The 22,753-nt window shown below is 47.6% G+C and overlaps 1 protein-coding gene across 2 annotated transcripts in view; it reads right to left on the reverse strand.

Moving 5' to 3' along the window:
* Positions 1 to 22,753, reverse strand: part of LOC124271792 — a 36,309-nt gene that overhangs the window by 11,377 nt on the left and 2,179 nt on the right. For both annotated transcript variants that reach the window (XM_046706946.1, XM_046706945.1), the window contains exon 2: positions 16,835 to 16,902. In XM_046706946.1, coding sequence (XP_046562902.1) covers positions 16,835 to 16,877 — 43 coding nt within the window. In that variant the 5' untranslated portion in view covers positions 16,878 to 16,902. The remainder of the gene's footprint in view (positions 1 to 16,834; positions 16,903 to 22,753) is intronic.

Here is a 22,753-nt window from a genome sequence, read left to right on the forward strand (position 1 = left end):
GTCTCAGATCTTGCTTTCCCTTAGCCTTAGCCCTTGGCCCTGTCCACAGTCTCAGATCTTGCTTTCCCTTAGCTACCTTAGCCCTGTCCACAGTCTCAGATTATTGCTTTTCCCTTAGCTACCTTAACCCTTGGGCCTGTCCACAGTCTCAGATCTTGCTTTCCCCTTAGCTACCTTAGCCCTTGGCCCTGTCCACAGTCTCAGATCTTGCTTTCCCCTTAGCTACCTTAGCCCTGTCCACAGTCTCAGATCTTTCTTTCCCTTAGCTACTTTAACTCTTGGCCCTGTCCACAGTCTCAGATCTTGCTTTCCCTTAGCTACCTTAGCCCTTGGCCCTGTCCACAGTCTCAGATCTTGCTTTCCCTTAGCTACCTTAGCCCTTGGCCCTGTCCACAGTCTCAGATCTTGCTTTCACCTTAGCTACCTTAGCCCTGGGCCCTGTCCACAGTCTCAGATCTTGCTTTCCCCTTAGCTACCTCAGCCCTTGGCCCTGTCCACAGTCTCAGATCTTGCTTTCCCTTAGCTACCTTAGCCCTTGGCCCTGTCCACAGTCTCAGATCTTGCTTTCCCTTAGCTACCTTAGCCCTTGACCCTGTCCACAGTCTCAGATCTTGCTTTCCCTTAGCTACCTTAGCCCTTGACCCTGTCCACAGTCTCAGATCTTGCTTTTCCTTAGCTCCTTGGCCCTGTCCACAGTCTCAGATCTTGCTTTCCCTTAGCTACCTTAGCCCTTGACCCTGTCCACAGTCTCAGATCTTGCTTTCCCTTAGTCCTTGGCCCTGTTCACAGTCTCAGATCTTGCTTTCCCTTAGCTACCTTTAACCCTTGACCCTGTCCACAGTCTCAGATCTTGCTTTGCCTTTCCCTTAGTCCTTGGCCCTGTTCACTGTCTCAGATCTTGCTTTCCCTTAGCTACCTTAGCCCTTGACCCTGTCCACAGTCTCAGATCTTGCTTTCCCTTAGTCCTTGGCCCTGTTCACAGTCTCAGATCTTGCTTTCCCTTAGCTACCTTTAACCCTTGTCCCCTGTCCACAGTCTCAGATCTTGCTTTGCCTTAGCTACCTTAGCCCTGTCCAGTCTCAGATCTTGCTTTCCCTTACCTACCTCAGATCCCTTGGCCCTGTCCACAGTCTCAGATCTTGCTTTCCCTTAGCTACCTTAGCCCCCTGTCCACAGTCTCAGATCTTGCTTTCCCCTTAGCTACCTTTAGCCCTGTGACCCTGGCCCTGTCCACAGTCTCAGATCTTGCTTTCTTTACCTTTTCTTGGGCCTGTCCACAGCTCTCAGATCTTTGCTTTCCCTTAGCTACCTTAGCCCTTGGCCCTGTCCACAGTCTCAGATCTTGCTTTCCCTTAGCTACCTTAGCCCTTGGCCCTGTCCACAGTCTCAGATCTTGCTTTCCCTTAGCTACCTTAGCCCTTGGCCCTGTCCACAGTCTCAGATCTTGCTTTCCCCTTAGCTACCTTAGCCCTTGGCCCTGTCCACAGTCTCAGATCTTGCTTTCCCTTAGCTACCTTAGCCCTTGGCCCTGTCCACAGTCTCAGATCTTGCTTTTTTCCCTTAGCTACCTTAGCCCTTGACCCTGTCCACAGTCTCAGATCTTGCTTTCCCTTAGCTACCTTGGCCCTGTCCACAGTCTCAGATCTTGCTTTCCCTTAGCTACCTTTAACCCTTGGCCCTGTCCACAGTCTCAGATCTTGCTTTTTGCCTTAGCTACCTTAGCCCTGTCCACAGTCTCAGATCTTGCTTTCCCTTCTACCTTATCTTGGCCCTGTCCACAGTCTCAGATCTTGCTTTTCCCTTAGCTACCTTAGCCCTGTCCACAGTCTCAGATCTTGCTTTCCCTTAGCTACCTTTAACCCTTGACCCTGTCCACAGTCTCAGATCTTGCTTTCCCTTAGCTACCTTAGCCCTGACCCTGTCCACAGTCTCAGATCTTTGTTTTCCCTTAGCTACCTTTTAGCCCTTGGCCCTGTCCACAGTCTCAGATCTTGCTTTCCCCTTAGCTACCTTAGCCCTTGGCCCTGTCCACAGTCTCAGATCTTGCTTTCCCTTAGCTACCTTAGCCCTTGACCCTGTCCACAGTCTCAGATCTTGCTTTCAGATCTTGTTTTCCCTTAGCTACCTTAGCCCTTGGCCCTGTCACAGTCTCAGATCTTGCTTTCCTTAGCTACCTTAGCCCTTGGCCCTGTCCACAGTCTCAGATCTTGCTTTCCCTTAGCTACCTTAGCCCTTGGCCCTGTCCACAGTCTCAGATCTTGCTTTCCCTTAGCTACCTTAGCCCTTGACCCTGTCCACAGTCTCAGATCTTGCTTTCCCTTAGCTAGCCTTAGCCCTCTGCCCTGTCCACAGTCTCAGATCTTGCTTTCCCTTAGCTACCTTTAGCCCTTGGCCCTGTCCACAGTCTCAGATCTTGCTTTCCCTTAGCTACCTTAGCCCTTGACCCTGTCCACAGTCTCAGATCTTGCTTTGCCTTAGCTACCTTAGTCCTTGGCCCTGTCCACAGTCTCAGATCTTGCTTTCCCTTAGCTACCTTAGCCCTTGACCCTGTCCACAGTCTCAGATCTTGCTTTCCCTTAGCTCCTTGGCCCCTGTTCACAGTCTCAGATCTTGCTTTCCCCTTAGCTACCTTAACCCTTGGCCCTGTCCACAGTCTCAGATCTTGCTTTTCCCTTAGCTACCTTAGCCCTTGGCCCCTGTCCACAGTCTCAGATCTTGCTTTCCCCTTAGCTACCTTAGCCCTGGTCCCTGTCCACAGTCTCAGATCTTGCTTCCCCTTAGCTACCTTTTAGCCCTTGGCCCTGTCCACAGTCTCAGATCTTGCTTTCCCCTTAGCTACCTTTAGCCCTTGGCCCTGTCCACAGTCTCAGATCTTGCTTTTCCCTTAGCTACCTTAGCCCTGTCCACAGTCTCAGATCTTGCTTTTCCCTTAGCTACCTTTAGCCCCTTGACCCTGTCCACAGTCTCAGATCTTGCTTTTCCCCTTAGCTACCTTAGCCCTTGGCCCTGTCCACAGTCTCTCAGATCTTGCTTTCCCTTAGCTACCTTAAGCCTCTTGTCTTGCCCTGTCCACAGTCTCAGATCTTGCTCCTTAGCCCCCTTAGCTGCTTTCCTTAGCTCACCTTAGCCCTTGACCCTGTCCACAGTCTCAGATCTTGCTTTCCCTTAGCTACCTTAGCCCTTGGCCCTGTCCACAGTCTCAGATCTTGCTTTAGCTACCTTAGCTACCTTAGCCCTTGGCCCTGTCCACAGTCTCAGATCTTGCTTTCCCTTAGCTACTGTCTTTACCTTGGCCCTGTCCACAGTCTCAGATCTTGCTTTCAGATCCTTAGCTACCTTAGCCCTTGGCCCTGTCCACAGTCTCAGATCTTGCTTTCCCTTAGCTACCTTTAGCCCTTGACCCTGTCCACAGTCTCAGATCTTGCTTTCCCTTAGCTACCTTTAGCCCTTGACCCTGTCCACAGTCTCAGATCTTGCTTTCCCTTAGTCCTCTTTTAGCCCTGTCCACAGTCTCAGATCTTGCTTTTCCCTTAGCTACCTTTAGCTCCTTGACCCTGTCCACAGTCTCAGATCTTGCTTTCCCTTAGTCCTTGGCCCTGTGTCACAGTCTCAGATCTTGCTTTCCCTTAGCTACCTTAACCCTTGGCCCTGTCCACAGTCTCAGATCTTGCTTTCCCTTAGCTACCTTACCTTGGCCCTGTCCACAGTCTCAGATCTTGCTTTCCCCTTAGCTACCTTAGCCCTTGGCCCTGTCCACAGTCTCAGATCTTGCTTTCCCTTAGCTACCTTAGCCCTTGGCCCTGTCCACAGTCTCAGATCTTGCTTTTCCCTTAGCTACCTTAGCCCTTGGCCCTGTCCACAGTCTCAGATCTTGCTTTCCCTTAGCTACCTTTAGCCCTTGGCCCTGTCCACAGTCTCAGATCTTGCTTTTCCCTTACCTTACCTTAGCCCTGTCCACAGTCTCAGATCTTGCTTTTCCCTTAGCTACCTTAGCCCTTGGCCCTGTCCACAGTCTCAGATCTTGCTTTCCCTTTTCCCTTAGCTCCTTGGCCCTGTCCACAGTCTCAGATCTTGCTTTCCCCTTAGCTACCTTTTAGCCCTTGGCCCTGTCCACAGTCTCAGATCTTGCTTTCCTTAGCTACCTTAGCCCTTTAGCCCCTGTGGCCCTGTCCACAGTCTCAGATCTTGCTTTCCCTTAGCTACCTTAGCCCTTGACCCTGTCCACAGTCTCAGATCTTGCTTTCCCTTAGCTACCTTAGCCCTTGGCCCTGTCCACAGTCTCAGATCTTGCTTTCCCCCCTTAGCTACCTTAGTCTCAGCCCTGTCCACAGTCTCAGATCTTGCTTTCCTTAGCTTACCTTAGCCCCTTGACCCTGTCCACAGTCTCAGATCTTGCTTTTCCTTAGCTACCTTTAGTCCTTGGCCCTGTCCACAGTCTCAGATCTTGCTTTTCCTTAGCTACCTTAGCCCTTGACCCTGTCCACAGTCTCAGATCTTGCTTTCCCTTAGTCCTTGGCCCTGTCCACAGTCTCAGATCTTGCTTTCCTTAGCTACCTTAGCCCTTGACCCTGTCCACAGTCTCAGATCTTGCTTTCCCTTAGTCCTTGGCCCTGTTCACAGTCTCAGATCTTGCTTTCCCTTAGCTACCTTTAGCCCTTGACCCTGTCCACAGTCTCAGATCTTGCTTTCCTTACTTCCCTTAGTCCTTGGCCCTGTCCACAGTCTCAGATCTTTGCTTCCCCTTAGCTACCTTAGCCCTTGGCCCTGTCCACAGTCTCAGATCTTGTTTTTCCCTTAGTAGCCCTTGGCCCTGTCCACAGTCTCAGATCTTGCTTTCCCCTTAGCTACCTTAGCCCTTGGCCCTGTCCACAGTCTCAGATCTTGCTTTCCCTTAGCTACCTTACCTCAGCCCTGTCCACAGTCTCAGATCTTGCTTTCCCTTAGCTACCTTAGCCCTTGGGCCCCTGTCCACAGTCTCAGATCTTGCTTTTCCTTAGCTACCTTAGCCCTTGACCCTGTCCACAGTCTCAGATCTTGCTTTTAGCTACCTTAGTCCTTAGCCCTGTCCACAGTCTCAGATCTTGCTTTCCCTTAGCTACCTTAACCCTTGGCCCTGTCCACAGTCTCAGATCTTGCTTTTCCTTTGCTAGCTACCTTAGCCCTTGGCCCTGTCCACAGTCTCAGATCTTGCTTTCCCTTAGCTACCTTAGCCCTTGGCCCTGTCCACAGTCTCAGATCTTGCTTTCCCCTTAGCTACCTTAGCCCCCTTGGCCCTGTCCACAGTCTCAGATCTTGCTTTCCCTTAGCTACCCTTTTAGCCCTTGGCCCTGTCCACAGTCTCAGATCTTGCTTTCCCTTAGCTACCTTAGCCCTTGGCCCTGTCCACAGTCTCAGATCTTGCTTTCCCTTAGCTACCTTAGCCCTTGGCCCTGTCCACAGTCTCAGATCTTGCTTTCCCTTAGCTACCTTAGCTCTTGGCCCTGTCCACAGTCTCAGATCTTGCTTTCCCTTAGCTACCTTAGCCCTTGACCCTGTCCACAGTCTCAGATCTTGCTTTTCCCTTAGCTACCTTAGCCCTTGGCCCTGTCCACAGTCTCAGATCTTGCTTTCCCTTAGCTACCTTAACCCTTGACCCTGTCCACAGTCTCAGATCTTGCTTTCCCTTAGCTACCTTAGCCCTTGGCCCTGTCCACAGTCTCAGATCTTGCTTTCCCTTAGCTACCTTAACCCTTGACCCTGTCCACAGTCTCAGATCTTGCTTTCCCTTAGCTACCTTAGCCCTTGCCCTGTCCACAGTCTCAGATCTTGCTTTTCCCCTTAGCTACCTTAGCCCTTGGCCCTGTCCACAGTCTCAGATCTTGCTTTTGCCTTTAGCTACCTTAGCCCTGTCCACAGTCTCAGATCTTGCTTTCCCTTAGCTACCTTTAGCCCTTGGCCCTGTCCACAGTCTCAGATCTTGCTTTCCCCTTAGCTACCTTAGCCCTTAGCCCTGTCCACAGTCTCAGATCTTGCTTTCCCTTAGCTACCTTAGCCCTTGGCCCTGTCCACAGTCTCAGATCTTGCTTTCCCTTAGCTACCTTTAGCCCTTGGCCCTGTCCACAGTCTCAGATCTTGCTTTTCCCTAGCTAGCTACCCTTAGCCCTTGGCCCTGTCCACAGTCTCAGATCTTTCCCTTCCCCTTAGCTACCTTTAGCTCCTTGGCCCTGTCCACAGTCTCAGATCTTCTTTTCCTTAGCTACCTTAGCCCTTGGCCCTGTCCACAGTCTCAGATCTTGCTTTCCCCTTAGCTACCTTAGCCCTTGGCCCTGTCCACAGTCTCAGATCTTGCTTTCCCTTAGCTACCTTAGCCCTTGGCCCTGTCCACAGTCTCAGATCTTGCTTTCCCTTAGCTACCTTAGCCCCTTGACCCTGTCCACAGTCTCAGATCTTGCTTTCCCCTTAGATTAGCTGTTTAGCCCTTAGTCCTTGGCCCTGTTCACAGTCTCAGATCTTGCTTTCCCCTTAGCTACCTTAGCCCTTGACCCTGTCCACAGTCTCAGATCTTGCTTTCCCTTAGCTACCTTTTAGCCCCTTGGCCCTGTCCACAGTCTCAGATCTTGCTTTCCCCTTAGCTACCTTAGCCCTTGGCCCTGTCCACAGTCTCAGATCTTGCTTTTCCTTAGCTACCTTTTAGCCCCTTAGCCCTGTCCACAGTCTCAGATCTTGCTTTCCCTTAGCTACCTTAGCCCTTGGCCCTGTCCACAGTCTCTCAGATCTTGCTTTCCCTTAGCTACCTTAGCCCTTTGGCCCTGTCCACAGTCTCAGATCTTGCTTTTCCCTTAGCTACCTTAGCCCTTGGCCCTGTCCACAGTCTCAGATCTTGCTTTCCCTTAGCTACCTTAGCCCTTGACCCTGTCCACAGTCTCAGATCTTGCTTTCCCTTAGCTACCTTAGCCCTTGGCCCTGTCCACAGTCTCAGATCTTGTTTTCCCTTAGCTACCTTAGCCCTTGGCCCTGTCCACAGTCTCAGATCTTGCTTTTCCCTTAGCTACCTTAGCCCTTGGCCCTGTCCACAGTCTCAGATCTTGCTTTCCCCTTAGCTACCTTTAGCCCTTGGCCCTGTCCACAGTCTCAGATCTTGCTTTCCCCTTAGCTACCTTAGCCCTTGGCCCTGTCCACAGTCTCAGATCTTGCTTTCCCTTAGCTACCTTAGCCCTTGACCCTGTCCACAGTCTCAGATCTTGCTTTCCCTTAGCTACCTTAGCCCTTGACCCTGTCCACAGTCTCAGATCTTGCTTTCCCTTAGTCCTTGGCCCTGTTCACAGTCTCAGATCTTGCTTTCCCTTAGCTACCTTAGCCCTTGACCCTGTCCACAGTCTCAGATCTTGCTTTCCCTTAGTCCTTGGCCCTGTTCACAGTCTCAGATCTTGCTTTCCCTTAGCTACCTTAACCCTTGGCCCTGTCCACAGTCTCAGATCTTGCTTTTCCCCTTAGCTACCTTAGCCCTTAGCCCTGTCCACAGTCTCAGATCTTGCTTTTCCCCTTAGCTACCTTAGCCCTTGGCCCTGTCCACAGTCTCAGATCTTGCTTTAGCCCTTAGCTACCTTAGCCCTTTAGCCCTGTCCACAGTCTCAGATCTTTGCTTTCCCCTTAGCTACCTTAGCCCTTGGCCCTGTCCACAGTCTCAGATCTTGCTTTCCCTTAGCTACCTTAGCCCTGTCCACAGTCTCAGATCTTGCTTTCCCTTAGCTACCTTAGCCCTTGGCCCTGTCCACAGTCTCAGATCTTGCTTTCCCTTAGCTACCTTAGCCCTTGGCCCTGTCCACAGTCTCAGATCTTGCTTTCCCTTAGCTACCTTAGCCCTTGGCCCTGTCCACAGTCTCAGATCTTGCTTTCCCCTTAGCTACCTTTAGCCCTTGGCCCTGTCCACAGTCTCAGATCTTGCTTTCCCTTAGCTACCTTAGCCCTTGGCCCTGTCCACAGTCTCAGATCTTGCTTTCCCTTAGCTACCTTAGCCCCTTGGCCCTGTCCACAGTCTCAGATCTTGCTTTCCCTTAGCTACCTTAGTCCCCAGATCTTGCCCTGTCCACAGTCTCAGATCTTGCTTTCCCTTAGCTACCTTAGCCCTTTGCCCTGTCCACAGTCTCAGATCTTGCTTTCCCTTAGCTACCTTAGCCCTTGACCCTGTCCACAGTCTCAGATCTTGCTTTTCCCTTAGTCCTTGGCCCTGTCCACAGTCTCAGATCTTGCTTTCCCCTTAGCTACCTTAGCCCTTGGCCCTGTCCACAGTCTCAGATCTTGCTTTCCCTTAGCTACCTTAGCCCTGTCCACAGTCTCAGATCTTGCTTTCCCTTAGCTACCTTAGCCCTTGGCCCTGTCCACAGTCTCAGATCTTGCTTTCCCTTAGCTACCTTAGCCCTGTCCACAGTCTCAGATCTTGCTTTCCCCTTAGCTAGATCTTGCCCCTGTCCACAGTCTCAGATCTTGCTTTCCCCTTAGCTACCCCTTGGCCCTGTCCACAGTCTCAGATCTTGCTTTTCCCTTAGCTACCTTTTAGCCCTTGGCCCTGTCCACAGTCTCAGATCTTGCTTTTCCCTTAGCTACCTTTAGCCCTTGGCCCTGTCCACAGTCTCAGATCTTGCTTTCCCCTTAGCTACCTTTAGCCCTTGGCCCTGTCCACAGTCTCAGATCTTGCTTTCCCTTAGCTACCTTAGCCCTTGACCCTGTCCACAGTCTCAGATCTTGCTTTCCCCTTAGCTACCTTTAGCCCTTGACCCTGTCCACAGTCTCAGATCTTGCTTTCCCCTTAGCTACCTTAGCCCTTGGCCCTGTCCACAGTCTCAGATCTTGCTTTTTCCCTTAGCTACCTTAGCCCTTGACCCTGTCCACAGTCTCAGATCTTGCTTTCCCTTAGCTCCTACCTTAGCCCTTGGCCCTGTCCACAGTCTCAGATCTTGCTTTCCCTTAGCTACCTTAGCCCTTGGCCCTGTCCACAGTCTCAGATCTTGCTTTCCCTTAGCTACCTTAGCCCTTGGCCCTGTCCACAGTCTCAGATCTTGCTTTCCCTTAGCTACCTTTAGCCCTTGGCCCTGTCCACAGTCTCAGATCTTGCTTTCCCCTTAGCTACCTTAGCCCTTGGCCCTGTCCACAGTCTCAGATCTTGCTTTCCCTTAGCTACCTTAGCCCTTGCCCTGTCCACAGTCTCAGATCTTGCTTTCCTTTCCCTTACCTTAGCCCTTGGCCCTGTCCACAGTTAGATCCCTTGGCCCTGTCCACAGTCTCAGATCTTGCTTTCCCTTAGCTACCTTAGCCCTTGGCCCTGTCCACAGTCTCAGATCTTGCTTTCCCTTAGCTACCTTAGCCCTTGACCCTGTCCACAGTCTCAGATCTTGCTTTCCCTTAGCTACCTTAGCCCTTGGCCCTGTCCACAGTCTCAGATCTTGCTTTCCCTTAGTCCTTAGCCCTTGACCCTGTCCACAGTCTCAGATCTTGCTTTCCCTTAGCTACCTTAGCCCTTGACCCTGTCCACAGTCTCAGATCTTGCTTTCCCTTAGTCCTTGGCCCTGTTCACAGTCTCAGATCTTGCTTTCCCTTAGCTACCTTAACCCTTGACCCTGTCCACAGTCTCAGATCTTGCTTTCCCTTAGCTACCTTAGCCCTTGGCCCTGTCCACAGTCTCAGATCTTGCTTTCCCTTAGCTACCTTAGCCCTTGGCCCTGTCCACAGTCTCAGATCTTGCTTTCCCTTAGCTACCTTAGCCCTTGGCCCTGTCCACAGTCTCAGATCTTGCTTTCCCTTAGCTACCTTAGCCCTTGGCCCTGTCCACAGTCTCAGATCTTGCTTTTTCCCTTTAGCTTAGCCTTATCTTGCTACCTTAGCCCTTGGCCCTGTCCACAGTCTCAGATCTTGCTTTCCCTTAGCTACCTTAGCCCTTGGCCCTGTCCACAGTCTCAGATCTTGCTTTCCCTTAGCTACCTTAGCCCTTGGCCCTGTCCACAGTCTCAGATCTTGCTTTCCCTTAGCTACCTTAGCCCTTGACCCTGTCCACAGTCTCAGATCTTGCTTTCCCTTAGTCCTTGGCCCTGTTCACAGTCTCAGATCTTGCTTTCCCTTAGCTACCTTAGCCCTTGGCCCTGTCCACAGTCTCAGATCTTGCTTTCCCTTAGCTACCTTAGTCCTTGGCCCTGTCCACAGTCTCAGATCTTGCTTTCCCTTAGCTACCTTAGCCCTTGGCCCTGTCCACAGTCTCAGATCTTGCTTTGCCTTAGCTACCTTAGCCCTTGGCCCTGTCCACAGTCTCAGATCTTGCTTTCCCTTAGCTACCTTAGCCCTTGACCCTGTCCACAGTCTCAGATCTTGCTTTCCCTTAGTCCTTGGCCCTGTTCACAGTCTCAGATCTTGCTTTCCCTTAGCTACCTTAACCCTTGGCCCTGTCCACAGTCTCAGATCTTGCTTTCCCTTAGCTACCTTAGCCCTTGGCCCTGTCCACAGTCTCAGATCTTGCTTTCCCTTAGCTACCTTAGCCCTTGGCCCTGTCCACAGTCTCAGATCTTGCTTTCCCTTAGCTACCTTAGCCCTTGACCCTGTCCACAGTCTCAGATCTCAGATCTTGCTTTCCCTTAGCTACCTTAACCCTTGGCCCTGTCCACAGTCTCAGATCTTGCTTTCCCTTAGCTACCTTAGCCCTTGGCCCTGTCCACAGTCTCAGATCTTGCTTTCCCTTAGCTACCTTTAACCCTTGACCCTGTCCACAGTCTCAGATCTTGCTTTCCCTTAGCTACCTTTAGCCCTTGGCCCTGTCCACAGTCTCAGATCTTGCTTTCCCCTTAGCTACCTTAGCCCTTGACCCTGTCCACAGTCTCAGATCTTTGCTTTTCCTTTTCCTACCTTAGCCCTTGACCCTGTCCACAGTCTCAGATCTTGCTTTCCCTTAGCTACCTTAGCCCTTGGCCCTGTCCACAGTCTCAGATCTTGCTTTCCCTTAGCTACCTTAGCCCTTGACCCTGTCCACAGTCTCAGATCTTGCTTTCCCTTAGCTACCTTTAGCCCTTGGCCCTGTCCACAGTCTCAGATCTTGCTTTCCTTAGCTACCTTAGCCCTTGGCCCTGTCCACAGTCTCAGATCTTGCTTTCCCTTAGCTATCTTAGCCCTTGGCCCTGTCCACAGTCTCAGATCTTGCTTTCCCTTAGCTACCTTAGCCCTTGGCCCTGTCCACAGTCTCAGATCTTGCTTTCCCTTAGCTACCTTAGCCCTTGACCCTGTCCACAGTCTCAGATCTTGCTTTTCCTTAGCTACCTTAGCCCTTGGCCCTGTCCACAGTCTCAGATCTTGCTTTCCCTTAGCTACCTTAGCCCTTGGCCCTGTCCACAGTCTCAGATCTTGCTTTCCCTTAGCTACCTTAGCCCTTGGCCCTGTCCACAGTCTCAGATCTTGCTTTCCCCTTAGCTACCTTAGCCCTTGGCCCTGTCCACAGTCTCAGATCTTGCTTTCCCTTAGCTACCTTAGCCCTTGGCCCTGTCCACAGTCTCAGATCTTGCTTTCCCTTAGCTACCTTAGCCCTTGCCCTGTCCACAGTCTCAGATCTTGCTTTCCCTTAGCTACCTTAACCCTTGCCCTGTCCACAGTCTCAGATCTTGCTTTCCCTTAGCTACCTTAGCCCTTGACCCTGTCCACAGTCTCAGATCTTGCTTTCCCTTAGCTACCTTAGCCCTTGGCCCTGTCCACAGTCTCAGATCTTGCTTTCCCTTAGCTACCTTAGCCCTTGGCCCTGTCCACAGTCTCAGATCTTGCTTTTCCCTTAGCTACCTTAGCCCTTGGCCCTGTCCACAGTCTCAGATCTTGCTTTCCCTTAGCTACCTTAGCCCTTGGCCCTGTCCACAGTCTCAGATCTTGCTTTCCCTTAGCTACCTTAGCCCTTGGCCCTGTCCACAGTCTCAGATCTTGCTTTCCCTTAGCTACCTACCTTAGCCCTTGGCCCTGTCCACAGTCTCAGATCTTGCTTTCCCTTAGCTACCTTAGCCCTTGACCCTGTCCACAGTCTCAGATCTTGCTTTCCCTTAGCTACCTTAGCCCTTGGCCCTGTCCACAGTCTCAGATCTTGCTTTCCCTTAGCTACCTTAGCCCTTGGCCCTGTCCACAGTCTCAGATCTTGCTTTCCCCTTAGCTACTTTAGCCCTTGGCCCTGTCCACAGTCTCAGATCTTGCTTTCCCTTAGCTACCTTAGCCCTTGGCCCTGTCCACAGTCTCAGATCTTGCTTTCCCTTAGCTACCTTAGCCCTTGGCCCTGTCCACAGTCTCAGATCTTGCTTTCCCTTAGCTACCTTAGCCCTTGGCCCTGTCCACAGTCTCAGATCTTGCTTTCCCTTAGCTACCTTAGCCCTTGACCCTGTCCACAGTCTCAGATCTTGCTTTCCCTTAGTCCTTGGCCCTGTTCACAGTCTCAGATCTTGCTTTCCCTTAGCTACCTTAACCCTTGGCCCTGTCCACAGTCTCAGATCTTGCTTTCCCTTAGCTACCTTAGCCCTGTCCACAGTCTCAGATCTTGCTTTCCCTTAGCTACCTTAGCCCTTGGCCCTGTCCACAGTCTCAGATCTTGCTTTCCCTTAGCTACCTTAGCCCTTGGCCCTGTCCACAGTCTCAGATCTTGCTTTCCCTTAGCTACCTTAGCCCTTGGCCCTGTCCACAGTCTCAGATCTTGCTTTCCCTTAGCTACCTTAGCCCTTGACCCTGTCCACAGTCTCAGATCTTGCTTTCCCTTAGCTACCTTAGCCCTTGGCCCTGTCCACAGTCTCAGATCTTGCTTTCCCTTAGCTACCTTAGCCCTTGGCCCTGTCCACAGTCTCAGATCTTGCTTTCCCTTAGCTACCTTAGCCCTTGGCCCTGTCCACAGTCTCAGATCTTGCTTTCCCTTAGCTACCTTAGCCCTTGGCCCTGTCCACAGTCTCAGATCTTGCTTTCCCTTAGCTACCTTAGCCCTTGGCCCTGTCCACAGTCTCAGATCTTGCTTTCCCTTAGCTACCTTAGCCCTTGACCCTGTCCACAGTCTCAGATCTTGCTTTCCCTTAGCTACCTTAGCCCTTGACCCTGTCCACAGTCTCAGATCTTGCTTTCCCTTAGTCCTTGGCCCTGTTCACAGTCTCAGATCTTGCTTTCCCTTAGCTACCTTAGCCCTTGACCCTGTCCACAGTCTCAGATCTTGCTTTCCCTTAGCTACCTTCCTTGGCCCTGTCCACAGTCTCAGATCTTGCTTTCCCTTAGCTACCTTAACCCTTGGCCCTGTCCACAGTCTCAGATCTTGCTTTGCCTTAGCTACCTTAGCCCTTGGCCCTGTCCACAGTCTCAGATCTTGCTTTCCCTTAGCTACCTTAGCCCTTGGCCCTGTCCACAGTCTCAGATCTTGCTTTCCCTTAGCTACCTTAGCCCTTGGCCCTGTCCACAGTCTCAGATCTTGCTTTCCCTTAGCTACCTTAGCCCTTGACCCTGTCCACAGTCTCAGATCTTGCTTTCCCTTAGCTACCTTAGCCCTTGGCCCTGTCCACAGTCTCAGATCTTGCTTTCCCTTAGCTACCTTAGCCCTTGACCCTGTCCACAGTCTCAGATCTTGCTTTCCCTTAGCTACCTTAGCCTTGGGCCTGTCCACAGTCTCAGATCTTGCTTTCCCTTAGCTACCTTACCCCTTGGCCCTGTCCACAGTCTCAGATCTTGCTTTCCCTTAGCTACCTTAGCCCTTGGCCCTGTCCACAGTCTCAGATCTTGCTTTTCCCTTAGCTACCTTAGCCCTTGGCCCTGTCCACAGTCTCAGATCTTGCTTTCCCTTAGCTACCTTAGCCCTTGGCCCTGTCCACAGTCTCAGATCTTGCTTTCCCTTAGCTACCTTAGCCCTTGGCCCTGTCCACAGTCTCAGATCTTGCCTTTCCCTTAGCTACCTTAGCCCTGGCCCTGTCCACAGTCTCAGATCTTGCTTTCCCTTAGCTACCTTAGCCCTTGGCCCTGTCCACAGTCTCAGATCTTGCTTTCCCTTAGCTACCTTAGCCCTTGGCCCTGTCCACAGTCTCAGATCTTGCTTTTTCAGATCTTACCTTTAACCTTGGCCCTGTCCACAGTCTCAGATCTTGCTTTCCCTTAGCTACCTTAAGCCCTTGGCCCTGTCCACAGTCTCAGATCTTGCTTTCCCTTAGCTACCTTAGCCCTGTCCACAGTCTCAGATCTTGCTTTCCCTTAGCTACCTTAACCCTTGGCCCTGTCCACAGTCTCAGATCTTGCTTTCCCTTAGCTACCTTAGCCCTTGGCCCTGTCCACAGTCTCAGATCTTGCTTTCCCTTAGCTACCTTAGCCCTTGACCCTGTCCACAGTCTCAGATCTTGCTTTCCCTTAGCTACCTTAGCCCTTGGCCCTGTCCACAGTCTCAGATCTTGCTTTCCCTTAGCTACCTTAGCCCTGCCCTGTCCACAGTCTCAGATCTTTTTTTCCTTTAGCTACTTAGCCCTTGGCCCTGTCCACAGTCTCAGATCTTGCTTCCCTTAGCTGCCTTAGCCCTTGGCCCTGTCCACAGTCTCAGATCTTGCTTTCCCTTAGCTACCTTAGCCCTTGGCCCTGTCCACAGTCTCAGATCTTGCTTTCCCTTAGCTACCTTAGCCCTTGGCCCTGTCCACAGTCTCAGATCTTGCTTTCCCTTAGCTACCTTAGCCCTTGACCCTGTCCACAGTCTCAGATCTTGCTTTCCCTTAGCTACCTTAGCCCTTGGCCCTGTCCACAGTCTCAGATCTTGCTTTCCCTTAGCTACCTTAGCCCTTGACCCTGTCCACAGTCTCAGATCTTGCTTTGCCTTAGCTACCTTAGTCCTTGGCCCTGTCCACAGTCTCAGATCTTGCTTTCCCTTAGCTACCTTAACCCTTGGCCCTGTCCACAGTCTCAGATCTTGCTTTCCCTTAGCTACCTTAGCCCTTGGCCCTGTCCACAGTCTCAGATCTTGCTTTCCTTAGCTACCTTAGCCCTTGGCCCTGTCCACAGTCTCAGATCTTGCTTTTCCCTTAGCTACCTTAGCCCTGCCCTGTCCACAGTCTCAGATCTTGCTTTCCCTTAGCTACCTTAGCCCTTGGCCCTGTCCACAGTCTCAGATCTTGCTTTCCCTTAGCTACCTTAGCCCTTGGCCCTGTCCACAGTCTCAGATCTTGCTTTCCCTTAGCTACCTTAGCCCTTGGCCCTGTCCACAGTCTCAGATCTTGCTTTCCACAGCTACCTTAGCCCTTGGCCCTGTCAGATCTTGATCTTGCTTTCCCTTAGCTACCTTAGCCCTTGGCCCTGTCCACAGTCTCAGATCTTGCTTTCCCTTAGCTACCTTAGCCCTTGGCCCTGTCCACAGTCTCAGATCTTGCTTTCCCTTAGCTACCTTAGCCCTTGACCCTGTCCACAGTCTCAGATCTTGCTTTCCCTTAGCTACCTTAGCCCTTGACCCTGTCCACAGTCTCAGATCTTGCTTTCCCTTAGTCCTTGGCCCTGTCCACAGTCTCAGATCTTGCTTTCCCTTAGCTACCTTAGCCCTTGACCCTGTCCACAGTCTCAGATCTTGCTTTCCCTTAGCTACCTTGGCCCTGTCCACAGTCTCAGATCTTGCTTTCCCTTAGCTACCTTAACCCTTGACCCTGTCCACAGTCTCAGATCTTGCTTTCCCTTAGCTACCTTAGCCCTTGGCCCTGTCCACAGTCTCAGATCTTGCTTTCCCTTAGCTACCTTAGCCCTTGGCCCTGTCCACAGTCTCAGATCTTGCTTTTTACCTTAGCCCCTTGGCCCTGTCCTTAGCTCAGATCTTGCTTTCCCTTAGCCCTGGCCCTGTCCACAGTCTCAGATCTTGCTTTCCCTTAGCTACCTTAGCCCTTGGCCCTGTCCACAGTCTCAGATCTTGCTTTCCCTTAGCTATCTTAGCCCTTGGCCCTGTCCACAGTCTCAGATCTTGCTTTCCCTTAGCTACCTTAGCCCTTGACCCTGTCCACAGTCTCAGATCTTGCTTTCCCTTAGTCCTTGGCCCTGTCCACAGTCTCAGATCTTGCTTTCCCTTAGCTACCTTAACCCTTGGCCCTGTCCACAGTCTCAGATCTTGCTTTGCCTTAGCTACCTTAGTCCTTGGCCCTGTCCACAGTCTCAGATCTTGCTTTCCCTTAGCTACCTTAACCCTTGGCCCTGTCCACAGTCTCAGATCTTGCTTTGCCTTAGCTACCTTAGTCCTTGGCCCTGTCCAAAGTCTCAGATCTTGCTTTCCCTAAGCTACCTTAGCCCTTGACCCTGTCCACAGTCTCAGATCTTGCTTTCCCTTAGTCCTTGGCCCTGTTCACAGTCTCAGATCTTGCTTTCCCTTAGCTACCTTAACCCTTGGCCCTGTCCACAGTCTCAGATCTTGCTTTGCCTTAGCTACCTAGTCCTTGGCCCTGTCCACAGTCTCAGATCTTGCTTTCCCTTAGCTACCTTAGCCCTTGGCCCTGTCCACAGTCTCAGATCTTGCTTTCCCTTAGCTACCTTAGTCCTTGGCCCTGTCCACAGTCTCAGATCTTGCTTTCCCTTAGTCCTTGGCCCTGTTCACAGTCTCAGATCTTGCTTTCCCTTAGCTACCTTAGCCCTTGGCCCTGTCCACAGTCTCAGATCTTGCTTTCCCTTAGCTACTTTAACCCTTGGCCCTGTTCAGATATATTTTGGCATTGTTGCTCAAAGTTACTTCTCCAATAATTATTGATAATCAATCGATATTTAGTTAACAATTATTGATCTCTACAATCTATATGAACAGCAAGTCCTGCCACCTTCATATGAAAATGTTGATGTTTCTGCATGAGCAAACTGAGACTATGTAGTAGACAAGACTTACCCATATACACATACGTGTACGGCAATATGGAGGAGTACGCCATCTCTGTTTCGGCCGGTCCACAGCACCTACAAAACAAAGTGAACATTACCTTCATGCAAGTATATTCATGCAACATATGTCATATATATACATCACATGTTACATGCTTAGATCAATATGTCAATCATCTTTCTTTCTCCAGAATGAACGAAGCTACAACCTATTATGGAAATCAATGTTCTCCTGTATCAATCCACCTGTTGCTCTCACACCATACCAACCTTGACTCATCCTAACAGCTACTGAGAGTGTTGAGCTCTGATATATGTGGATTAATTTTTATACAAGTGAAGTCTCTTAGTTGTTTCACTCCTACCTTTAACAAGACAGCTCAACAACTTGTTATATGTGTCCAGGCGGCTGGTCTGAGCTAGAGTGACAAGGGGTTTGTAACAAGCGCTTGTTACTTCACCTATGTGGGGGTTACATTCATCCTGCAAATAACTGCCCTGTATGGCAGGAATAATACAACAGGGTTTGACATGTGTTGTCTTCAGGCAACATGGAGGAAAATCATCACAGATAAACAAATACTCACAATCAACACTTTGTGGACAACATGAAGCCATGAGTGTAAGAACTATGACATGCAACGCGAACTACCCAACAATGACACATCACTATTTGCTGAAATGAGTGGAGATGTGTGATAACATATTCTTCAGAATTAGTTGTCACATTGAATGCTTATTTATTAATAACAGTAGGATTTGGGTTATTAGTATGTTTTAAAAGCCATTACATCCTATAATCATGTTTGATAATAATATATATATTACTGCTGGGATGAAATCTTGACACTATCTTTGTCACCTATTTTCATCAACTCAGTCAACATATTATACATCAGCGTGGCTGATAAAGGATTTCATGTTGGTGAGAAGCACACACAGCCAGTCATTGATTATTACTAATAGGACGGTGGTTTTTGGTGTCAAAAATTGAAACACGTCTACAGGAGGTATAGCAAGATGTTTTTGGTACTGTGGGAAAGCTTAGAATTTCTAGTTTTCAAAAACCAATGTTGCCAGGCTTGAAAATGTCTGGCAACATGTCATTTCTGGGCGTTTCCATGTAACCATGTCATTTTCCAGAGAATATGACTGCTATATATAAAGGAATATATCTTCACTATGAATTGTGATTTCATCATTTTATAGAATACATGTGCTGATGCAAGCACTGCTCCAACAAACCGTGTAAAGTAACTGGGTCAAGGTCAAAGGTCAAGACAAGACCTATCTCCTTTATTTTGCTAGCTGGCTGGAGATTGGTGTATAAAGGCATTTGGCTCCAGATGCTTTTGGTTACAATAGCAGTTGTGGGGTGATGCCAATGTGTATTGCTGATACAATGATAGTCACTACATTAATAAAACATTTGAAACTATTCCTTTGCAACTGGTACTGTGGTAGGTAAACATATGATACAGATCACATTCATTCAGACAGTGTTTCTTTTTAGTCAAATAGGCATGAGGGCTTGACTAAGATAATATATATCATATTCTCTTGTTGCCAAATGTTCAGTGTTGCTAATCCCTGACTCATGTTATGAGAAGTGCTGCCTGACATGGAAGCTATACATATGATATAGATCACGTTAATTCAGACAACGCTTCTGTGTATTCATATACTATTATGATGGCCTGACTAAGATAATGTATACTTTATTTTTCTTGTTGCCAGATGTTGGTGTTGCTCCTCCTAGACTCATGCCTCAAGTGTTGTAACATCTAAGTGTTGTAACATGCTTATACCTGCCCTACACCAGTCAAGACCTATCACAATGTCACACATTTCAGGGTGATGCCACTTTACAACACAAAGATAGAAGCCAGGTTACAATACTGACACTTCTCTACACTAATAATGCTGAATAGACATTCAAAATGTCCCTTTAGCAAAAATTGTACAAGCATGCATCCAAGCACATGACAGAATAAATGCGAGCTATCAGAGGACATTCCTAAGTGAAGTTCTTATTATCAACACACTCTGTTGGTCAATATTTGCAATTTGTACAGATGGTAAATGTTATAGCCAGGTAGAAAATCACCCAACCCTTGTAGGTCTTGTCCAGACTGGTTGACTAAAACAAGCTGACTTTCAAACTAGTCGCTAGACAATTGGCCCTGAACTGCCAGTTTGGATTGCAAGGCGGACCCTGTTTACACAGAATACAATTCAGTTCAAACATTCTAATTATTGTGAGAGTTATATAAAATATGTCTGAGCACACAATCTGATCTTCAGTCTTTCACAGAAATTCAAAACAAATTTGTCAGGACATACAAAGTATGATTTACGAGGTAAAACCTAAAGCAAATTCTTTTTCCAGTAATTTCTGAAACCAGCAATTACTTATGGGTGTCAGGCCGGGAAAGCCACATTTAAAAAATGACTATTGCCGGGAAGGCCACATTTCAATTACATGGCTGTAGCCGGTAAAGCCACATTTCCAATAGATTAATTAATGGATTACTGTAACCGGTAAAAGAGTGTCCCCATGTATGATATTGTTTTCACAAGACAGGAATAATCTTTCCTACTCACAAGTGTGCTGTTTAGCAATACCGGTAAAAGACTGTTCCTACACTAAATGCCAAAATAAACGTTACCCTCCTACCTTTATGAAGTACTTTAAAACTATCAAAGATATGTTAGAAGGTATTAGTTTACAAGAGAGCTTAACAACACAGCTTTGTGTAAATTGTGAACCAAATTCTCAAACGCATTCAAATTTAGGTGAAAAGCATCTTTTTCAGAATAGTTAAATTGTCCTATTTTTGACCATGCCGAAATAAACCAATAACTGTGCTTTAGATGTCCAAAAAAGGTTGAAATAAAAGTCTGCATTGAGACAGAGATAAACCATTTAAAGTCACCATTTTTCAATTATTAAAACAAGAAACAACTGTTGTAGAGCGTGTAAAATTGTAAAAAAATCATTCCTATGATTTCAGTCTTTTAAAACATTTTCTGCTGATTTGCATTAGTGAAAACAAGTACAACGTGTCTTTGATATTGTGAAAAAAGTGTTTAGGAACACCCAAAATGATCTTTGTTAACATTTTTGCTTGCGAAGTAACATATTTCCATTTTCTGTTTACACACAGCAATATCAATCGCCAAAATGTAGCAATATTCAAGCAGTATTTGCATCAATACAGAACCATTGATGCTCGTATTGCATCACTGAAGACCAAGCATCTGAACCAACACCTGAGTGACATGGAGTATATGGACCATGTGGTCGATCTCCTTCATCTGCAGTAGAGGGTGTACAAAAAGTATGTTTATAACTTATGTTTTGTGATCTTACGCCATTTTATCTGTTTGTACACATGGCAACAAACTAAACCATTATTGTTATTGTTAAGTCTTACAGATTAAGATATATTATTATTATGTGATAATATTATATGTAAACTATCTATTAGTATATTATATTGTGCTAATTATAGAAATAAAATCTGTTGTGATGTGAATAAAATTATGAGGAAACATGTCTTGTTTTGTTGAATACAGTAACGTGTTTGAATCACTAAGCATGTTTTGACAGCATACCCGGGAGAGCCACATTCCATGTTCACGCAACCATAACTATTGCCGGGAGAGCCACATCAATTTTGGCTATCTGTTTAGGAAATGTGGCTCTCCCGGCCTGTAACCTACTTATGTGCTTATTAAAGAACTTTTTGGAGGTGAAAATGCATTTTATCAGTCGATGTAAATCTGTAGTGAAATATTGAATTTTGTGATTCAAATCATATAAATAATTATAATTTATTAAGAGCAAACTATCCTCCTTATCAGTGTTGTAAACTCCCCAAAATTTCGACCAGACAACTGGTCTGGTAACTCTCAAAAGTTACCAGACCGGCTGGAAAGTTACCAGTCCAGAATTTTCAGGATTAAGATAAAATATAGAGGAGGTAAATAGGAGGAGGGAACTGTTTAATGTCAGGTTATTGTCACAATAACACGTTTTTAAATGTTTTCAGTCATTATATACATTACAAAATTACGCTGATTCAACAGCCAGACCATCGGGCGTGCAACTTTTTAAAACTGACCGTCCAGTCGCAAAACAGACCGTCCCGGACGGTCGGGCAGGCGGGAGTTTGCAACGCTGTCCTTATGTAACATTAAACATAGCTAAAGCCCCACTGCAACACATGTTTCACATGCAACCTACAGATCTTGTCAGTATTGTGGGAGTTTATGGAACTAGTAAGATACTACCACATTCATGAAATCAACCTTTTCAAACTATTGCAAGGTTAAACTTGTGGTTGTTTCAGTTGAAAAGATCATATAACTCGCAACAATTGCAAGTACACAGTCTGATATTTACAGCTGCTGCCACATACCCCATCCATTCTATTACCTCCTGTGATCAGGTGACTGTAATCCCATGTGTTGCAATATAATCTGAACTTGTTTCTGGTGTTGCTTTGATGTGGCGTGGTTATTCACTGGTTTAACAAATTAGTTCTGTAGTAGTGACTATTATATGTCAACTAGTGCTGGTTATTACTCACAATACTCAAATCAATAATCAGAGCTCAGTAATCGATCAATAATCGTAAACCTCAGCACAAAACTTATGTGGTCAATAACGAAACAATCATAGCATTGTGCAAGCTCATTGAGCAAAATAAGTCTTCCATGCTCTCAAACCCAAACAACAGAGCTCTGTAAAGACAAGGTGTCAACCCATGCACTGTACAGAATGAACTGCTGGCTGTTGTCATTTCTCATATTAAAGGGAAATATCGGGACCCAAATAACACCCCAACTTTCTGTGGTCTAGTGGGCACCATTTTAATTACCCTGTGTAATTACTAGATACCAATTAGTTTCAGCAACCAAACAAACTGGACCTCAGACAAAATAGTAACAGGCTTGGGATTAGCAGTGTGGTGGACCGTGAACTTGGTTTTGATAACCTGTTGGGTAGATGAGAATCGATTAGATGTAGGGGTTATGGGAGGTGACCCAGACAAACTAGGGAGGACCTGGTTGACCTGGGGGAATCCTTTGAATCTTCACATTTGATTGGATGGTGTCAGGCCACATTTCAAAAATGAATATTGCCGGGAAGGCCACATTTCAATCACATGGCTGTAGCCGGTAAAGCCACATTTCCAATAGATAAATTAATTAATGGATTACCGTAAGCAGTAAAAGACTGTTCCTACACTAAATTCCAAAAGAAACGTTTCCCTCCTACCATCTTTAGGAATACTTAAATACTATCAAAAATATGTTAGAAGGTATTAGTTACGCTGATAAGACAGACTGGGGTCACTGTAGATAGACCAAGAAGTGGACGTCCACGAATCACAATGCAGCAGAAAGTTTTCATAAGATATGTACACATGGCAACAAACTAAACCATTATCATTATTATTATGTTTTACAGATTAAGATTTTTTTTATTATTATGTGATAATATTATATGTTATATTGTGATAATTATAGAAATAAAATCTGTTGTGATCTGAATAAAATTATGAGGAAACATGTCTTCCTTTGTTAAATACAGTAACGTGTTTGAATCACTAAGCATGTTTTGACAGCATAGCTGGGAGAGCCACATTCCATGTTCACGCAACCATAACTATTGCCGGGAGAGCCACATCAATTTTGGCTGTCTGTTTTGGAAATGTGGCTCTCCCGGTCTGTAACCGATTGGATGGTACGGACTGAGTGAAACATTTCACATTGCAAATGCATAGACATGTGTAAATGCATGTACAATTATGTAGTTTGGATTACAGCAAAGATGTGTACAGAATATTTTCACAACAATGAAGTTCATTTCATATTCTTAAAATGTGGCATTCTCTTCCCACAGAGGTTACTTGTC

Source organism: Haliotis rubra, unplaced genomic scaffold (genome assembly GCF_003918875.1).
Source record: "Haliotis rubra isolate DU_JTF1 unplaced genomic scaffold, ASM391887v1 Scf1632, whole genome shotgun sequence".
NCBI classification, from domain to species: domain Eukaryota; kingdom Metazoa; phylum Mollusca; class Gastropoda; order Lepetellida; family Haliotidae; genus Haliotis; species Haliotis rubra.